Below are 19982 nucleotides of genomic sequence, written 5' to 3'. Positions count from 1 at the left end.
TATATAATTTAAGCATCTGTAGTTATGTTTTGAAGTCTAGATGCCAAGCACAGAAGCGCTGCTTATCAGAAACTCATAAAATGTTGGTAGCTAATATGGTAGCTTGTTGCTCAAGGTGAATGAGGAGGAATTTATATATTAATACTAGTGTGAAAAGTAAGTTCTGAAGCTCCCTTACCAGCCACAAAGGAGTATCTGTCTCCTCAGCTTTCTTTCTGCAGTGCATCCTTGGGTGAGCAGGACTTGGAATTAAAACATTCCACCCAGCTCTAATTAGAAACAGAATTACAAGAAAGCCAGGTGTCATTTGCACATCCAAGGTCTTTGCATAAATAACATCCAGTTCTGTTTCCAAAGAATGCTGGAGTATGTCACAGTACAGACTGTGTGGCTTGTCCTGTGCAGGCGTTCAGGACTTAGAGAAAATCCTGAAAATTATCCTATTTATTGTGTCAGTATACATCTGTCCTTAAGCTGCACAGCATCTACTATATGCAAAGCAAAGAAAACACCCTATTCTTTCTGAAAAATAAAAGATATCTCAGCATAAGCACATCCTGTGACTGTTTTTTTCTTTTTAAAAAAGGCTGTCAGAAGTGACTGTAGGGACAGCTTCATATCTAAGACAGCTGGCAGCACCACATGTAGACTTCTCTCTCTTTCTGCCTCACACTGCTGCCCTTTCCAAACTTTCTAGACAGCTCAGAAGAGAAATCCGGTAAGGATAAGGTGTCTGACTGGTGCTGACTGGGTAGTACACTCTGTTTGGAGAAAGCAGACTTAATGTCTGTGTGGCAGCAGTTGCAAAGGGAAAGGCTTTTTTTTTTTTTACTTCTGTCAGCACAATCTACTTGCTTCAGGAGGGTTCAATTGCCTGTAGCTGACCTTTGTAAGAAGAGTGTCTGAGCAGCCCTGTTCAGGACTTGCTCCTTGAAGCTTTCAAGGAGGGAAATAGCTGCTGGCATCTCATTTTCATAGACTCACAAACAGAAAAGAGCCTTGACAGTAAAGCTCATAGGAGAGCCTGCATAGTAAACTTAAAATGTCCTGGAATAGAAAAGTTAAGTTTCTGAATAATTATGTAATATATTGGTATATCAGAAGAGCTTTGCAGTGAGGCTGAATTATTTGCATGGGTTTACCTATCCTTGGATCTCACACAGCAATTTGGCCACCGTTTGAGTTAAGAAGTGGGGGGAGACTTCTTCTTTTTCCCTCTTTTTTAGCTTCTAGTTTTTGCTTTCTTCTGTGCTTCTCTGAAATGCTGGAGTCAGGCCAAAATGATGGGTGGAGTGTAAAGGTGTTGGAGGTAGTGCTGCGATCTCTCAGTTGTGGAGTTCAGCAAGCTAAGTATTGGAGGGCTTTCCTTTTGGTCAGAGCAGCAGTGACTCGTATTTTTGTTGTTGTTGTTTGTTCACTTCACCTGCAGCAGGTCCTCTCCTCCTCTCCTGTGCTACTCAGCATCATCTGGGTCGTGTTTTTAACTAATCACACGCAAACTCTCCCCACCCACAGTCCCACAGTGGACTTTGGCACCAGCTTCCTGCTCTCTCCAGTGCCAAACTCTATAAATTGATTTGAATTTTTTTCCAACACGCAGCAATATTGATCTAGGCTGCCAGGAAGTGCGTCTGGGACGCTTTTGTTGTGTGTGCAGCAGTTATGTGACATTCTCTTGAACAGGCAGCTGCTGCAAGAGCCACAGTGGCCCAGAGATTGTTCCTGTGGAATCCGCTGCTGAGCTGGGACTCTCTCAAAAGCTCTACTATAATTAACAAGAAATGTTCTTAGATGAGATATCTGAGATTTAAGTTAGAAAGGGAAAAGTGGTGGAGTTTTTTTTCCAAGTGCTAATTGGCATTGGGTAAATTAGGAATACTCCCCTTCTCTGATATTTCAGGGGTAAAATAAAGAACTTAAGATGCTACTTTCCATTCAACACTTCATTGCCCTTAGGACTCAAGGCAGGGAGATTTTTCAGTGGTAAACAACCTTTCTAAAACACAATTAGCATTAATTAACATCCATGCTGGGAATTTAATCAGAAGCAGCAGATTAGTCCTGTTTTCTGAACCATTTTTTTTCTCCCCTTGGATATGGCTGTTCTTGTACAGGCTGGAAGCTTGTGTTTGCAACAAGGAGCTTGTCCTGGGGCTTAGGTCCCCCAGAGCTGTCACAGGAGCAGCATTCACACATCAAAGACTTCTTAAAGGAATAGAAAAGAGCCTTTCTGATGGAGCAGATGCTACAAGCTTTCCCTGGAACTACAACATTAAATTTCTGTGCTATAACTCAGTGACTTACAGCTTTTCCTGTTCCATATTTTACTCACAATTAAAGCTTTTTGTTCGTATGGGCCACTGAATTGCATTCCTTCAGGAATTGCATTTCAAAGCTATGTGGTGTATGTTGAAATCCTAGTGAAAGTACTTTATTTAAAAAAATTTAGATAGCTAACATAGATGTAAAAGTAGTAGGTAAAAATAGCTCCCTGATGTTTGCTTCCAAATTCTTTGAAGGGTTACTTGTGGGTTAAATGTTTCAGGGTTTTTTTTGTTCATTGCTTTGGTTATTTGCTGTTTATTTGGTTATTTGCTAGTTTAGTAGCTAGACAGTGAGTTCTGTTTACTTGGTAAGATATGCCCTAGTATTGCAATGGAAGCACTACAGAAAAATATAAAAGCATTGGGGCGTAAATGTTTTTAAAAAAATAATAAATAAAAATGTATAGATAAATGTAAAAACTGATAGTGCTCTTTCAGTGTGGAGGGATGTGATTTCTGTCTAGCAAACCCACTGTCTGGTTTGATTTTTGGTTTTATATACAACCACTGATTAAGTGACAATGTTTGGGGTTTTTTTTGTTCAGTTACTTATTAGCTAGTTTTGTTTAAAGCTTGTGACTATCTTGATTAAAATCAAGCTACAGTCAAATGCTGTTTGGACTTCTACCATTTCTGATAGGCAAAAAAGCTCTGCTGGAATCTGATCAGCACTTAGTTATGGAATTTTGAAGGCTTTAATTTGAGCAGCTTGTAATAGATATGCTTACAGGGTGTTCAGTGTAAGGTTTTTTGTTTTCCTGGTATTATGCCTGTGGATTTGTGGCAAAGTACTGTATTTGGGTTAAGTTGTATAGACTGTAAATAACAGTGTTGTATTTAGGGGATTGCCAGATTGTGTATCTGTAAGGAATTTCTTTGTTTTTAAGTTTGACATCATTGTTCCTGTTTTTTTCCAGAAGTTTGGTGTCAATCAGTCTAAGCCAGAATTTACAGTGGATCTCAAAGGGGCGTTGATTGACTGGGCCTCAAAGGACAAATCCAGCAAAAAGAATGTTATTGAGGTGAATTATTTCATTTAAATGAAGAAATCTATGCACTTCAATTATTGATGTAAGAGGTTTTTCCTAAATTAAAATCAAAACCTCAAAAAAATGTTTTTTTTATCCATTTCTACCAGCTTAAATGTGTATGGTATCTTTAGTACTTGCAAGAAATGTCCATTTTAAATATTTTTATATGGGATATGCCTTTCAATTTTAAGCAGATTGTTATTTACTGTTTTCACTGGTAAGTGTTCTTGAGTGGCTGTGTATTATCTAAGTTATGCCAGGGAGAAGTTTAATTTGATTTGGATAATTTCACTTTTGAATTGTAGTGTGTTTATTAATTCTAATGGTATCTGTTTTTATTTCTTTAAAGCTAAAAACCCGCCAAGGAACTGAGCTCTTAATTCAATCTGATAATGACGGCTTTATTAATGAATGGTATAAGGTTCTTAACTATACCATCAATAATCAGGTATGTATTTGAGTCATGAAGGCTCTATTTTCAAGGTAATATTATTTAGTAAACTGATTGATGTAACAACTCCTGATGCTCCGTGTACATCTTCATTTACTGATCTTCTTGAGAGTGAGCAGGAGTTTGAGGATATGGTGACAAGTGAAATATAATTAATAGTGGCAGAGGAAGAACGATGGTCCACTGGATTAAGAAAGAGAAAGCGTGGGCTGACCTCCATCTCAGAAATGAACTTGCTTTTGTGGCCAAATACTTGTCTGTCTGAGTGACCTGAAAGGTTCTGACAGAGAGGGAATGAAGCAGGGAGTCTGGCTGAGGGGATGCTTCGTGACACATTTGTCCTCATTTGATAGTGCTGTTCACTTAGTAAGGCTGCACTAAAGTGCAAATTAAAAGCCCTGGCAAAATACTGTATTATCTCTTCCTGTCTGACAGCATAGTGCTAACTACTTAAATATCAGAAAATGCTTGAGCATTTGATCTAGATATTGCCAAACAAGAAGAACATTTTTTTAATTCAGAAGGAGCAGAAGGAGATTTTGGAAAAAAAATTCCTCTCATACCAAGTTTTACTTCATATGTATTCTTATTTTTTAATAGTTACAGATTGGCTGCTACCCATTATCTCCATTTTATGTTGCTTTCAATGCCACTCAGTGGCCTTCATTTCTCTTGGCTCTGATGTTTTTCACACATGGCTGTTTTCCACCAAAACACAGCAGGCTAATATGAGTAGTTCAGTTTCTTTCCGAGTGCTCATGGTTTAGACTTCTAATCTGCTTTCTCGTGGTATGAAAATGTCATGACCCCTTATTAGCCAGGGAAGGCAGTGACTCAGCGACAACCTTCCTTCTGGCCTGTGTAACACCACTGAGGCCACTTCTTTCCTGCTTAAATGCAAATGGAGATGAAAAGGCTGAGATATGCTGAGATGTGAGTGAGATACTACATGTTAGGTTGAGGAAGTGATAGTGGAATAAGAAGAGTTTATCAGCACTCTGGAAGAAATGGTGATGTATTATTACTGCTGGTAGCTGGTAGCCAAGAGACCCAAGATAACAAGGCATAAGTTAAAGCACGTCAGACTATGTGATAACTTGGAGCACTGAAGCTTTGGGTACAAATATCCATCAGATCTAAAGCCAGCTTTTAATTTTGGAAAGCTTATGGTAATAGTAGCTGTGAATATTTTTCCCATGATCAAGGCACTAGTTCCTAGTGTGATGAGATCTTCCTCAAAAGAAGGGGCAGATGAGATTCTGTTCTCTTTGGTCCTTTGCTGTTGTGGCAATATACTGTGCAAGAGGAATAGCTGCCTACAAAGGATGTGACAGCTCTTTTTTGCATACAGAAATTTCCAAGTTATTAGATTAGATTTGTTACATAATATAAATTAGATTCCAGGTGATTTTTTTTTTCCCCAGAACAGTTACTAGGTTTAAAATGTGTGAATCCTAAAGAGCTTTGAGGCCTCATGAGGAATGGCGGAGGATCCTTGGGGACATGAATTGGGCAGTTGAATAAATTGGTCTTTGTGTAAAAAGGCTATCCAAAGTTTTCAAAAAGGAACAAGGAATGAAGGTGTTTAAAGCCAACACCTGCCCTTTGAGTTAAAATGCAACTTAGTGAAGTCATGCTGCTACTCACTGAATGCTCTGTAGTACACAACTGTCTTATTTTTAAAAGGTCCTTCCTTGTAACAGAAGGCACTCTATGGTCAGATTTTGGTAACTGTGTAGGCAGTCTAGTTTACAGTAAAAGTGAAGTAAGAAAAAATGTGGTTTTGAAAGGGAATATGTTGTCCTGAAACCCGAGGAAGTTTCTTTTCCCATCTCCTGATGTGCAGTCACGCACATAGCATAGGTATGAGGCTGCAGATGTACAGATTACCCGCCTCCACACTTCAATGTGATCTACATTTTCACTTGACAGTGTTGAATGAGAATATGCTGAGATAGCAGTAACACAGGACAAGAATTTTAGGCAGGGGTACATTTAGTTTTTCAGAGTGAATTCAGTGTATGTTTTGATGGTAGTGAAATTTTCCAGTTGGTAACCCTGATTTCTATAAAGGAAATTTTAGTTACAGAGATAAGAAATTAGGTAAATGCTCTAGAAGTGTTCAACTCTTATCAGTCAGGCATTTTTATAGCAGACCATTAAATAGCTTATGTTTGTCTATTGGATTTGGAAAATAAACCTAACCAAAAATAATTTCTATTGTTTATTGGTTGATGTAATGAAGTGTTATCATGAAGGACTGGTTGTACTTTGTTCAGTGTCCAGCAAAACTTTCTTTATTGAGTCTTATGATGAAACAGTGTTTCTTGAAGTAATTCACTCTGCCAGAAATGGTATCATCTCTGAAGAGACATTTAACACCTAGAGTTCAGGAAAGAACCAACTGAATATCATTATGGGAGGAAAAATGATGTATTGTAGAACTGTCTACAGGAAACCTGTGTGTTAATGCTATATTCTGTGAACTGGCAAACTGATCACTGTGTATCTTAAATCTAATAGGTAATAGAACCTGATGAACCATTAGAAGATGAGGTACCAGATTCTCCTGGGGTGGAAAAACAAGACAAAGAGAAAGAGAAGGAGAATAAAGACTCTAAGAAACTTCGTTGTGAGTTGAAATTTTTCCATCCATTTTTTCTAGCAATGCCAGTTTTCATTTTCTGCATCTTCATTATTACGTGTAAATAGGGAAGAATTCAAAAGGACAGATAAAAATGAAACTACTCAAGTTTGGAAACAGCTTTTATATAGTTCATTCTGCATCCTAATGCCATTTGGTAAATTTTCTTCCATGTTTTATTGATCAAATTTTTTAAAAAAAGTGTGAAATGTCTTTATCTTCTACTGTATAACACATTAAAAATGGTAAAATAAGTGGCAGTGAAATGAATTATTTTTGAGTGTCAAATGCACATTTGGTGTCAAATGCACAGAAGTAATTAGGTGTTTGTTTTATCTGACTTTTATAAATAGTTTTGAATAAGAATTCTTTTGTTGATCTACTGATTATAATAGTTTTACTTGATTTTTATCTGGGGCACGGCATCTATAAATATTTGCACTGTTAGCTTAAACTGCAATTACACTAAGTTAGTAATGATGTATTGGCTGATTTAGAGAAACTAAACATTTTTAATTACAACTTCAGAATTTTGGAGCTAAATTTCTTTAAAATGCAGAAATTAACTTCCTGTGCACAGAAAAATTAATCAGGCAGACTGTTTTTTTTCCAGGTCTTATATGTAATTTTCAAGAAAATATTTATTTCTTTCAAAAATAGTTAACCTAATGAGATACAAGACAGGTTTGCAAACATAGCTGTATTTTTAAAATCCCACATTGATTCCTTATGTAAGCTACCATTTAGTTGGCTTTGCAGGTTTTTTGTGACAGGGTTGTCTTAGTGATTTGAAAACTGGATACTATTTACAAGGAGTTCCAAAAAGTTAAGGTAAAAATTGTGGATGCATTGCAAATTTGAATAGCTTTTTAATGTATCTTGGAGCTTAATCCTTTTTTTCTTTTTTTTTTGTAATGTTGGTTTCTTGGCTGATAAATGCAGTGTTGGTTCTGTGGCTAGTAATGCTAAATGTGTTTCTCTTTTCAGCAGTGAAAGCACCTAGCAATATAGATTCCACAGATCAGAAAAAGACCAAAACGAAGCTCAAGAAGTTTCTTACACGGCGCCCCACGTTACAAGCCGTCCGTGAAAAAGGCTACATTAAGGGTAAATGAACCTTTTTAACAGAGGAAATAATTTGGAAAGCTGAGTTTTGTAGTTCATGTGTAAAATGGGGGTTAAAATGGTCTAGTTCCAGAGTAAAATACATGTGTATAGTTTGTTTAACAAAAGTCTTGGATGTATAGTGGAACTGGTGATTGACTGTTGTACTTCTTGAGCGGTGCTATGAGCCATTAAACTGCACAGGGGTTTATGAGCAATGAGCTCTCCTTCAGCTCACTGCTGGCAAAACTGCAGTGAAAATTGAGGGCCTAGGAGCCCATTTGGACTTGGACTCTCTAGCTAAGAAGCACTGCATTTCACTCTTCTGAGCTGTGCATATAAGGGAAAGAAAACCTTTTGGGTACAAAGCTGGGTGCATGTGCTCACCTGTTTCACAAGGGTGCTTTAGTCTGTGTGGAACCAGACAATTGTGCCATCTCATAAGAAATGAGATATTTAGGCAAACCAGGACAAGGTTAAAGGAATCCTACCTTAAAACATTTTTCCCATAACTTTTTTGAATGTATACATTGTTTTGTTTCACAAACAATGGATCTTACAGATACTCTTGAGTGAAAGTTATGAAAGAGTTGATTTCCTTTTGTCACGCTTGTAGAAACTTTCAGAGAACAGTATTTGCACAGGTTTAAGTTGATTTGTTTGTGTAAATTATTGACTTGGTACTCACTGTAAAACTTCATTTATTTATTTATTTGTATGCTTTAGCAGGACTTGTAGATGGTGCTCTACTAGGGTCAAAATAGCATATGGGTAGGCAAATACCAGACCAAATCCTACTGTAATTTGCCTAACTACATACTTTAACAGGTGTGCTTCTGTTGCATGTGGTGTTTGATATATTTGTGTATCTGCAAATATAATATAACTGTAAATGATGGAAATTTTGTTTGGGATAAGGAGGCATTATTCCCAGACTTCAACATTTTACTCTGCTTTACAGCTTAGTATTCATGTCATGGCTCAGTGACGTAACTTTTGACATTAGCAACAGTAAACACTAAGCCAAGTTTGATTTGTACATGCGTGCTAATGATTGGATTTTTAATAAAGACATTAAGGAATTAAGAGTTTGTTTTTATTTAAAAGCATGGTGTAAATTTTAAAAGTTGGATCTGCACTGTACAGTTTTACATTTGTTGTATGAATGAAGAATACAGAAGTCTTTATTTAAAAGACCAATGTACTTTTGTGGCTGCTACAGAACAAGCTTAGTAAATGGAAAGCTTGGCAAACCCAGTATGAGCAGAAAAAATAGTGAAAAGTTCTAGAAAGTGCATGCTGTTTCAAGTGGATTTTTCTAAGTGGAAAAGTAACTGTGCTAAAGTTTTTTGTCACATGGAAAAGCCAAAGTACAGAAGTTACTTTTGAGATAAGAAGAAAAAATATTATTCCTGTGTATGTTGAAATTAATAAAGTCAAAGGCAATTGTAGCAAATTACTTTGTTACATGCTACTATTTTCTTCTGCTACCTAATCTGCACTGCTTTACCTGCCACAGCTGCATGCTAACCTGGCTTTCTACTGTGTGCACTTTTTCAGTCCTTTGCTACTGATTCTGCTTATACAGCTGGCTGCGTGAGTAGCTACAGCAGGGCTCCAGGTGGTTTGGCCTTATATGTATATGCTAATAATATCATTAAATGCCCATTTTCATACTGTATAGTTGCTTTGGTGTGCTGTTTGGATTTCCCAAAGCAGTTGTCAAGATGCAAGAGTTGTTAACAAATCTACTTAAATTACTAAACATGAAAAATGGAAAGAAGTAGATACTATGCATGATGTAAATGCAAGAGCAGTCTCTGCAGAAGCTCTGAAGTAAGATATGCTTCATTCTGGGAAGATGGCCACTTACATACCTTATTTAAAAGGTTAAAAAAACAACCAAACAAAAACCTTCTTCCCTTTAAGAGTGTGAGCTTTACTTCTCTGTCTCATGCCTCTGAACAGAGGAGGCCGTCTATTATTTGGCCATCTTTGATGAAAGCCATAGAAATGGGTCTATTAAAGGGTTTGGTGATAACATAATTGAAATAAGAGGAATCAACATTGCTGAAATTCAGAGAGATGTTGCAAGATTCTCTTCTCTGCCCAAGCTGTATTTCATTTTGCTCGTTTATGATAGAAAACACTCCCCCTGGATTCTGTAGTTTTGAAAACAAGACTCAAATTTATCTTTGACCATAAATATCTATATTTAGATTCTGACCTTGCAGAGAGGTTGCCTATGCATGGTCACATTTGTATCCATTCAGAGCTCTGTTAAGGTTTTTTTACAAATCTATATCAGAACTTAAAAGTGCTAGAAGACTATACATTAAAGTAAATTGATACATATTGCTGTGTTAAATAGTAGGTTCAGTGAAAGAAATTTTACAGGGTTTTTCCCCAAGGAGTACCTAAAGCTTTCACTCTAGTTAAAGCTTATTATCTCTGTTCACATTTTTAACAAAGATTACAATAAATATATTTTGAAGTCAGAACAGGAATGGAGTGTAACAGGACACATTTGAATCCATTGCAATTCTCATTATATTATTAACTGTATGACTCTTACAAGTACCACCTGATGGGTTAAAATGATTTCAGTAGCAAAAGTTCCTTATTCAGAGGTTCACATTTGTGTAACTGCTGACACTCTTTCTTACTGGGAGCTTTTTCTCGCTGGGAGCTGCTGCAAACTCTTTTCAAAACTTTCCTATTTCCACTCCAATACCGTGACAATTGTATCCAGTAGTCTTTGCCCTTTGTAGAGGTTTGTTTTAACCTGAACTAGTTCTGTCACTTGATCCCTGTTCCACCGTAAATCAGTCTCTTTACTTGGTTCCAGATCAAGTTTTTGGTTCAAATCTCACCAGCTTGTGTCAAAGAGAAAACGGCACGGTGCCAAAGTTCGTGAAGCTGTGCATTGAGCATGTTGAGGAACATGGTATGGTTGAAGTTTTTTGTTTTCAAATCTCTCTTGCTCACCACTCTTACTAATTTGGAATGTTTTAATCTTAAAATGCTGTAGAGTTATTTGGGGAAAATAATCTGAAACTTGTATCTGTAGTTAACGTTGGGTTTTCAAGAATGGGGACATCAGTGGAATCCAAAATGGGAAGAGGGGAAGAAATCTTATATCTGAGCAACTGGTCTGCTTCGGTATATTTCAAGCTGATGAGAAGGCAGAGCAGCCTCCTGGCAGCAAGGCTCTAAGGAAAGAGGGATTACAAGAAGTAATAATCTTCTCAGATTAAAAGAGAGAAACAAAATGCAACCATTCATTTTTTGAAGGTTTAAGCATGCTAACAATCACTTCTGTTAAAACTTCCTTGAAACAAACTTCTCAGAAGAGGTTGTGTTCCTGCTCTGTATACACATTGACTGCCAGAAGATGAGTCTATCAGTTTGATGCCCTTCAGACAGTTACACCGACTGCTAAATTTTATGCAAATCTGGAGATTATCAGTGCCCACACATTGACTCAATTTTTCTTTGCTTTCATTGCAAATAAGTGTCTCCTACCTAATAACTGAGAAAACTTTGAAAGCTACATGTGACATTCTGGGTTGTCTGCTGTAAAGGACACCTTCAGTCTTTGTTGAAAATATGTTGGTTGTGACTCCTGACATGGCTGTAGTCTCTGCTGGTTTTCTTGCTTGTTTCTTGCTGTTGTCATTGCCCTATCTCTTGGAAAAGATGACTGAGAGGGGATTATGGCATCTCCATAATCATCATTCAGATATATTCCAGTCCGTTAATCTGAGAACATTCTCTTGAGAATCAGGGTAAGTGTTACAGGGGGAATACATGTGAATTCTAAGGCATCTTCATGGAAACTTCATTTAGGATTTTGTTGCAGCCTGTAGACCTCTTTCTCAATGCTGTTATCTTATGGCCTGGGAGGGGAAAAATAACTGCTTCCATTGCCTTACTGCAGTTTGACAAACTGCCACCTTGCCTGTGACAGCAGGTTTTATTCCACCTGTGATCTGCAGGTTGTAAGAAAGAGGTTATTCTGCTTTGTTCCTTTTTTTTTTATTTCTTTTTTATTTTAAAGACAGGACTGCAGTGAAGATAGTGAAGTTTTCCTTTTTTAAATACCTGAGGGGAAGCTGACAGAAATGAACAGCTTTTTCCCCCCATTTCTCCAACTCTTCTTCCTACTGCCAATACACTTCAAATCAGTTCTTTCTGTAAAGGAATGACTAGTGGATTATGGGGAAAAGGGATATGTCAGATGGTGCTGGTAACTGTGCTCTGTTGCATCAGACAACTCCGTGAGGAGCTACAGGGACTTGCAGGTATTCTGGCAACGCTCACCTGCTCAGTGGCACTGACTCACATGCTGCATTCAAGTGACTCTTTAAATAAATTCCTTACCTCCTAATCACTGCTGAGTAACTGCAGTAACAACCACAGAGACACAGTTTTCTTCTTTTCCGGTTGAGTGTGCAATCCTTTAAGGCAAGGGCTACCCATTTTAGTGTTGTAGACTGTTGGGTAGCTCTGTGCATGCACAGCTTTCCTTCTCTATGCAAACCTGGTCACTTGACAACTTTGAGATGCTCTCTATGCATGATTTGATTGGATTTCTTAACCATAGGTAAAATAATTGAACATTGTTTCCACAAAATACTTGGTTCTTGCATGTTGGACTCCCGTGCATTCCCTGCCCACCCACCAAGAGCATCTTAAACAAGACATAATGAGTCTCACTGGGGAAACTTGGAGCTGTTGCCTCATTTCTGCTTGCATAGGAAGTTCTAGAGACCACTTTGAACTTGGCCCTACCAAACCTGTGTCAGCAAATTATACCTCTTCTTATAAACCCTGCCCATCAAAAAAAACTAGTTTAACTTTTCCCTCCCCTTTGTTACAAGGTGGGTTTCTTTTGTTTTTAATTTTGCTGAGTAGACCTATAAAGAAGCAGCCTAATGATTTCAGAATTCAAATATGTGTGAGGTATTAAAATGGATTTATCTCTTTGTTTCAGGATTAGATATTGATGGCTTATACAGAGTTAGTGGCAATCTTGCAGTGATACAGAAGCTAAGATTTGCAGTCAACCATGGTAAGCTTCTTCCAACTACATTACAATTGCATATATTTTCAGATGGTTGAAATTCATAGAAAGCTCAGGAAAAAATTTTCTCTATAATTGTAGTATATCATGAGAAATTACTACCATCTTCAGAGTAAAGTTACTTCAAAATTGTGGAACTGAGTATGTAATATACACCACTTGAAAAACCCAATAGCCTGGAAGCTTGGTCTCATGTGGAGCACAGAGGCATAACTAGAACAGAATTCTAAGGAAAGGTGGTAATAGAATTTGAGGAGAGGGGATTATTTCAGGCAAAATAACTCCATACCTTATGGAAAAACAGCAAGCATGTTAACCTTCCGCTAGCATTAAAATTGTAAGTTAATGGGTTTTTTTTAGTAAGATTTGCTACTACCTTTTAGTGTGGAGGGGCTTAACTCCTCTTCACCGTGCTCTGTGTAGAAAACTCTTTCATCTGGCAAAATCATAATGTTTTGTTTGGTACAACTAGGAAGGGGACAGTAGCCCATCCACAGTCTGACCTCTCATTTCCTAATTGACAAGAAAAAATTTGTGTTATGTCATCAACTCCTGTTCCCTTCTGGAAAATGCCCTCAGTGTAGGGGAGCTGCATGTAGTGCAGTAGGCAGAGTTTAGCCATCTCTGCCTGTAGCGATTGAGGTTTTGTATCCCTTTTTGTGCTGCCACAGCTCTATATCCCAGAATGGGTTACAAAAGGGGCTGAAGTGAAGCAAGTCTTCACTGCTTTAAAAGCAATAGGTACAAAAGAATAGTTAAGTTTATTTAAAACAAACAAAAAAAAGCTTTTATAGTTAAATTATTAGCACTAATTATTCATTTTTCTCTCTCAGATGAGAAACTGGACTTGAATGACAGTAAATGGGAAGATATTCATGTCATCACAGGAGCTTTAAAGATGTTTTTCAGAGAATTGCCAGAGCCACTGTTCACTTACAATCACTTCAATGACTTTGTCAATGCAATTAGTAAGTCTGAAAAATGTGGACGTGGTGTTTGTACGAGTTCTACTCAATTGTTTTAATTATTTTGGACATAAAAAGAATGTTTTGATTATAAACGGCGGTAACTACCGTGGAATTGCCTGTCTGCAATGCAGGGGCCGGTCGGGAGGTGGCAGTGTCCTATCTCATATTGCCACTGCAAACCGTGGCTTTTATTCCCAGCCTGTTAAATTTTATGCCAAAGTTTTAAACAAAAATACTGAATTTTTGTTTGTATACCTCATCCTTTTGCAGAGCAAGAGCCAAGGCAGCGTGTCCCTGCTGTTAAAGATTTAATCAAACAGTTGCCAAAACCAAATCAGGACACTATGCAGGTACTCTTTAGACACCTGAAGAGGTAAGTAAGAGATAGAAGGAAAGACTTCGTATTGCTGACCCTCTCTTAAAGCTAAATAATCTGATTGAAAGTACTAGATGGCTGTTTCCACTGCATTTTTATTTCCTATATTGGACTTGTTATGAGCAATATGTCAGTCTGTTTTTATGTGAGCTTGCAGAGCACCAAATAGACCTTAGACAGTATGCTTCATAGTTGTGATGTTTACTGCCAAGCCCTTATGTTTGAGGGATTGTGAGAGGACCAGGAATAACATTTCAAAACAAAACTTTTGTAGAGAGGGAAATTACAGCAGCTGCATGTCCTAGTAACAAGACTACTCATTACAAAATACTATGACTAGTCTTTGGCTTTGGATTGTGTCTTTTTCTGTCATCCTATTAACACTGATAAGTCTCTTTTTGTGTATTTTTTTCTCTTTCAGAGTTGTAGAAAATGGAGAAAAGAACCGAATGACCTATCAAAGTATAGCGATAGTTTTTGGTCCAACCTTATTAAAACCAGAGAAAGAGACTGGTAACATAGCAGTCCACACAGTATACCAGAATCAGATTGTAGAGTTAATTCTACTGGAATTGAATTCTATCTTTGGACGCTGATGTTTTTCTTGAAGTAGAAGCTGGAAGTGATGAGTTGGCAGCAGTACTCCATCAGAAGGAATTATTTTATGTTTGTGGACCAAGCAGCAACTCATTTTTTGCACTTTTGGGGGGGGGAAGAAACAGGAGAAATGTTTGACCACTTTAATGCAAATTAAAGACAACACTTTGGATTTCTTTGAGAAGTTCAATGTAAAAAATGAATTGAAAAGTTTATAGTTTGCCTTTTTCAAGTAGCATTGGAAAAATGTAATATAGGTTCATACACTGGAGTTCTTGGAGAGTAAAGCCATTAATCTCAAACTGGATAATCTGGAATTTAATCTCAAAATTCTTCCACTTGGTAGGGAAAAGTCATGCCAAATAGTATGGAAAAATTCAGTGAAGAAACACCTTAAGCTTGTGTATTACAACCTACTCAGATCTCTATGACACTTTTCCAAGGGGTTTCTGCATGTGGTGCCTGTCTTGGACTTGCGCTAACAGTTTGGTTTAGTTATTCAAATCTAGTGCTTCACTTGGTATCTGCTGCCCCTTTTCCTTCTTTTTTTTTTTTTCCTTTCCCCCCCTTTTTCTGTTGGTTTTTTTCCGCTTCTCTTTGTTTCCTTTTTTTCCCCAGCAACCTTTCTAGAAGTTCTTAGCTGCTTCATAGAGCAGCACACTATTACACTATTTCAAACACTGAACTTGTAAGAATATCCAGCAATGGATATGGCTTATGGCATAACAGAAGTAATATTTAATAAACATGTTCATTTTTTCAGGGTATTTCTTGAGCTAAGTTTTGTGTTATACTGATCTAAATCTGAAGTCCTAAGTAAACACCGACTGTAACACTGTATTGAGTTCATGGTATAATGCTGTGGTAGTGGAAGTTCATTCTTGATGTAAATATGAGCTGTCCTTTTGATTCTTGTATATAATTCAGTCCCTGTATAGTTTAAGAACACTTTAGTCACACATTTCTAATCATGGGTAGATTAGCTACAGTAGCATAATGTTTCCAGTGGATGTCTGGGTTTCAGCAGGGAAACAGGTTATGGGGAGGGAGGGGATCTAACTGTGTGCACTTTTAGATGTTAATTACATTTGCAGGCAAATAACTGTAATGCAAATGGTACTGGAGAAATACTGAGTGTGCTTGCTAAATGGTTAATGCACTACAAGAGGAGCCTTTTAGGTTATTTAATATGTACAGGATACATTAGAAAAATGTATTATGAATTCTAACACCTACAAATAGTGAAAGTCATGTTTTGATAGATAGATAGATATTTGGTGGAATCCATGATGCTAAATTTAAGATTTTCTTTTTACATTAATGTAGAATAATTTGTAAAATTGGTTTTGAAAGATTTTGTTACAGGGAGCATGGTCTGCTGAAGATTTTTTTAAATGTATTTTTCTAGACTAACTGCTGTATCTGACATATTTGTTATGTCTAACCTGAATAAAGAAAACCAATAGTTCTTTTAGAGTTTGCCATTCACACTTCAGACAACATGAACCCCCTTTAAACAAGACCAATGTATCTTACCCCTTAGCATGGGTGGATACCATGGGTGTCATGTATTTAGTTCAGTGTCACACTGAACTAAAAGATGAATGCCTGCTTTATAACCTGACAATTTTAGGAACTTCCCAGTCCCTTTCTTTAACAACTTAAATGCTAACATAAGGTTCAGAGAGGGCAGAAGTAATTTATGGATATAAATTTACAGTCTTTAAAACTCATCCTAACGTGGAACCTACTGTACAGAAAGCAGTTGCGTTGAGGAAGTGATTGTATGTCAGTAGCCTTTGATCTGCTGTGTACCTTGCACACACAGTCCTGGCTCACAGCAGAGGGGACGTGTGGTGACGCACTGAGGCGTAATCAGATGAATGGTACGAGAATTTCATGAGCATAGGGCTTGCATGAAAAGTTTTTGGAGATAAACGAGAAGATTAGTTACCCTGTGGCTTTCTCAGTGTCTTCTTGTGGTAATGGTGAAGTCTTGTGGTTTGTTGCAAAGCGACCTGTGTGAGAGCTGTGAGAGCCCCATCTCCACGGTGTGTCGTCACACCGGAGCAGTGCTGAGTGGCTGCCATATCCCAACCTACTGGAAAATACCAGCAAAGTTGAAATCTGTGGCTGTACGTTGTTCAAATCCTTACTTTGGCTGTAAAATAAGGAAGAATTCCCACTGCTAAATGAGAGGGCTTGTTCACCGGTCACCTTTTCTGTACGAGTGTTACCTTTTTCAAAGGAAGAATGCCTTTTTAAAGCAATTTGATAATGAGGATGTCACACTTTTCCTTGTTTTCCCCCCAAATAAAGCATTTTGTTATTACAAATATATAGTATGGTTTTATGCAGTGTTCTTAATATTCTAATTTTTAGTTTGGGGATGGGAGGGTATTCTTTTTAATTGAAAGAGGTGTAGGTAAACACTTGAAACATTCGGGAGGAGGAGGATGAAGTCCAATCTGATGGTACATTTGTTGTGACCAATTTAAAACTGTGTATGTCACCGCACTGGAATTTTTTTACTGCTTGAAAGTTCTTGTCTTGTTCCTGCAGTTAGCATTCTTTTAAATATTCAAAACCAGGGGTTTGCACAGACACAGCTATTTGTATTAGATGAAACATAGTTAATTTTATATATTCCTCAGTTTAGGCTCTAAATCAGATTTGGTTTTGGCTTAAAACCAATTTAAGGCTTGAATATACATTTTTGAGGCCATAAGCACTCAAAGATAGTGGAGGGCCAACATTATATATCGCTGCCAGCTGAGTTTGCTCCAGCACTGGAGCTGTGTTCAGCTCTGTAGTTCAGCTATACAACATTAGTACCAAGCAACTTGCAGATGTGCTTGATCTATACCAGTTATAGGTCTCTTTACTTTGAAGCTGGAGAGAGAAGTGGACACAAAAAAGACGGGGCAAATATACAGAGTCAATTCATGTAAACTAATTTTTTTTGAATCGGAGTTGCTTGCAGGAAGCTTTATTTACATGCAAGTGGATAGGTCACGCTTACTGCCTGGGCCCTGGCTTTCCTCCCCATCTTCACAGAAATCCATGATAAATTCCCTTTGTACTGAACCCCTTGTATCCTGGCAAGTGAATCCTCAACTGGCAGCCTCAGAGGGAAGGGAGTTTGTAGGTAATACAGTATCAGTTTATTCCTATGGAGAGCCCAGGCTTTTTCCCCTTTAAGGGAAGAGCTTTATTTAGCCCTAAAGTAATGATATTTTCAGAATCAATTGGTTAATTCATAAGCCATAACGTAGAACAAGCACAGTAGGGCATTCTGACGGGCCCGGGGGGAGGGACAGCATGTCTGATGAGGCCACTGCAGCCGCTGGGAGAGGAGAGCTCCTCTGAAGAATCTTAATTAGCTTCCACAATTGCGAAGTTTTGTGGGCAAGCAGCTGGTAGGACTGGATCAGGCCTTTACAAAAGTAGCCCTATGTGAATGTGGGACTTAAATGAACATCCCCACACCCCCCCTCCAGCTCCCCCAGCATTCTTGTAAACAGAGCACTTGTAAAACAAGCTCACACTGTGTAACAAACCAACATGAAAGACATTCAGAGGCAACTTGGCCTCTCAGTCCTTTTTATTGCCTTGAGAATTAAATGGCAGCTCTAATATTAGTTTCCTACAACTTCCCCAAATGGATTCAGTTTGGTAAGGTACTCAGCTGCTACTTTGAAAAAATAAAAGATATATGTGTTGAATACATCTAACTCAGAACTGCAAAGTGGAACAAGCAGGAATAGTGTCAGTTTTATTTCTCTTGGTACCTCATCTTGCAGCTTATTGCACTAAAATAAAGTTGGCTGGGGAAGGGGAGAGAGATCCTTAGTGTGGGAATAAGTAAATGCAAAACGCTGAAGGCAACCAGACAAAGCAGGTGTGACAGACAAGCCAGATAGCAAAGAAACAGGCACTCAGAACTGCAGGAATCCTGGCCAGAGACCTGGGAGAGAGCCAGGCTGCCAAGAGTGTGGGTTAGGGTTGTTTTTTCTTTTCTCTTTTTCTTCTTTTGCACTTCTTACAATACGGATGAAGGCCTGGCTATATTTTTTAAGGATAATTTGCTCTGTAAACAGACGGAGTTAAGTAACATTACAAAATGGCAGTACCCAGCTTTCTCTGGCTTTTCCAGAGTGGCTTCTATATGTGAGCTCCTTAGGGGTGTGCTTGTGTCCAGCTTCACTGGATACAAGCACCTGAGTGCTGAAGTCAAGAACTATGTTCCTTCAACCAGCATCTTCACAATACAAAAATAAACTTGTTCTCAGTTTGGGACTGTTACTCTGGTGACACTGCCCTATCTGAGATCCAACCCTTGTGGCACCAGATCATGAGAAGCACTGTTGCAGCCTCAGCACACCAGAAGAAAGACATGTATGAAGCTCAAAAGTGAGAGAATGGGCAAAAAAATAAAGCTCCAAACTAAACTATCTTCACAACTAGTTTAGATTTGCATACATAGTACAAATCTGTTCAGAATAGTTTGTTAACTCATAGTGTGAAAGAAACTGCTGTCCTCTAAAGAAATAAATACCATAATTAAAAGCTGTCATTTCTTATGTCATGCATTGGAAGACACTCGTTAAACATCGGTCAGCTTGTCTGGTTCATCAAGTGCTGTGGCCAAACAGCTCTAATCAAACTACTGTCGATGTGTTTGCTGGCCACAGATGTACCAATGCTCACTGCCTTTACAAAGAGGGTGTTTCTGAGCTGGTGGTGGCTTATTCACTTCCTGCATGTGAGTGTCCTGACTGGTTACTTGTTCCAGTAAAGGAGTACCTAACCTAGAAACAGAACTGAAAATCACCTTTCTCCAAGAAAATCTTTCCTATCAGCCTGGGCTGGGCAGTGCTGTGTCTGCAAGCACTTGACCTGTCCCTGCCTGCTGCAGGGACACTCTATCCCTCAGCACTGAGTGGGCACATCTTCTTGTGGGTGCTGGCCTTGACAAGCACACCTGTGACCTGCTCAGCTTCACAGCTTTCTTCTGTGAAGAAAAACTGAGACAAGGTAGTGCCTCTCCTCTGCACTCCTTTAAAGTGTTATGTAGGATAAAGGATGCCACCATATTTCCCGTTATGAAAAAGCTGTTTCAGAGCTGAAGTGCTGTTCTTGCTGATGTACTAGTCCTGCTCTAGCTTTTCTCTTTGAAGTTTTAATGATGACTTTTTTTCCTATTAATCTCTCCTTTTACTTTATTCATCCACCTACTATTCCTGCTGCACTGGAAGTCAGTCCAGCTTGGACCTTTTGCTTCCTTATTTGTACAACAGCCTGGAGCCTGGGGGCTGGAATGTGCTGTGCCTTGCCCAGAGCACTGCTTTGCCTGCGGAGGCTGAGGCACAGGCCACTCAACCATAGACACTTCATTACA

The 19982-nt window shown here is 38.3% G+C and overlaps 1 protein-coding gene across 14 annotated transcripts in view; it reads left to right on the top strand.

Annotated features, from left to right (window-relative positions):
* ARHGAP12 (Rho GTPase activating protein 12) overlaps positions 1 to 14696 on the top strand; it is a 74788-nt gene extending 60092 nt beyond the window's left edge. For 11 of the 14 annotated variants that reach the window (XM_051802358.1, XM_051802356.1, XM_051802355.1 and 8 more), the window contains 9 exons: positions 3242 to 3346; positions 3705 to 3803; positions 6330 to 6438; positions 7438 to 7557; positions 10403 to 10501; positions 12551 to 12628; positions 13474 to 13608; positions 13879 to 13981; positions 14406 to 14696. In XM_051802358.1, coding sequence (XP_051658318.1) covers positions 3242 to 3346; positions 3705 to 3803; positions 6330 to 6438; positions 7438 to 7557; positions 10403 to 10501; positions 12551 to 12628; positions 13474 to 13608; positions 13879 to 13981; positions 14406 to 14580 — 1023 coding nt within the window. In that variant the 3' untranslated portion in view covers positions 14581 to 14696. The remainder of the gene's footprint in view (positions 1 to 3241; positions 3347 to 3704; positions 3804 to 6329; positions 6439 to 7437; positions 7558 to 10402; positions 10502 to 12550; positions 12629 to 13473; positions 13609 to 13878; positions 13982 to 14405) is intronic. The other 3 variants (XM_051802360.1, XM_051802364.1, XM_051802361.1) reach the window with 2 other exon arrangements.
* The last annotated feature ends 5286 nt before the right edge of the window (positions 14697 to 19982 follow it).

This window comes from Manacus candei, unplaced genomic scaffold (genome assembly GCF_025592945.1).
Source record: "Manacus candei isolate 608988 ecotype Guabito, Panama unplaced genomic scaffold, ASM2559294v1 h1tg000056l, whole genome shotgun sequence".
NCBI lineage: Eukaryota > Metazoa > Chordata > Aves > Passeriformes > Pipridae > Manacus > Manacus candei.
The sequence above is the reverse complement of the archived record's forward strand: the minus strand, read 5'-3'. Positions and strand labels throughout refer to the sequence as shown.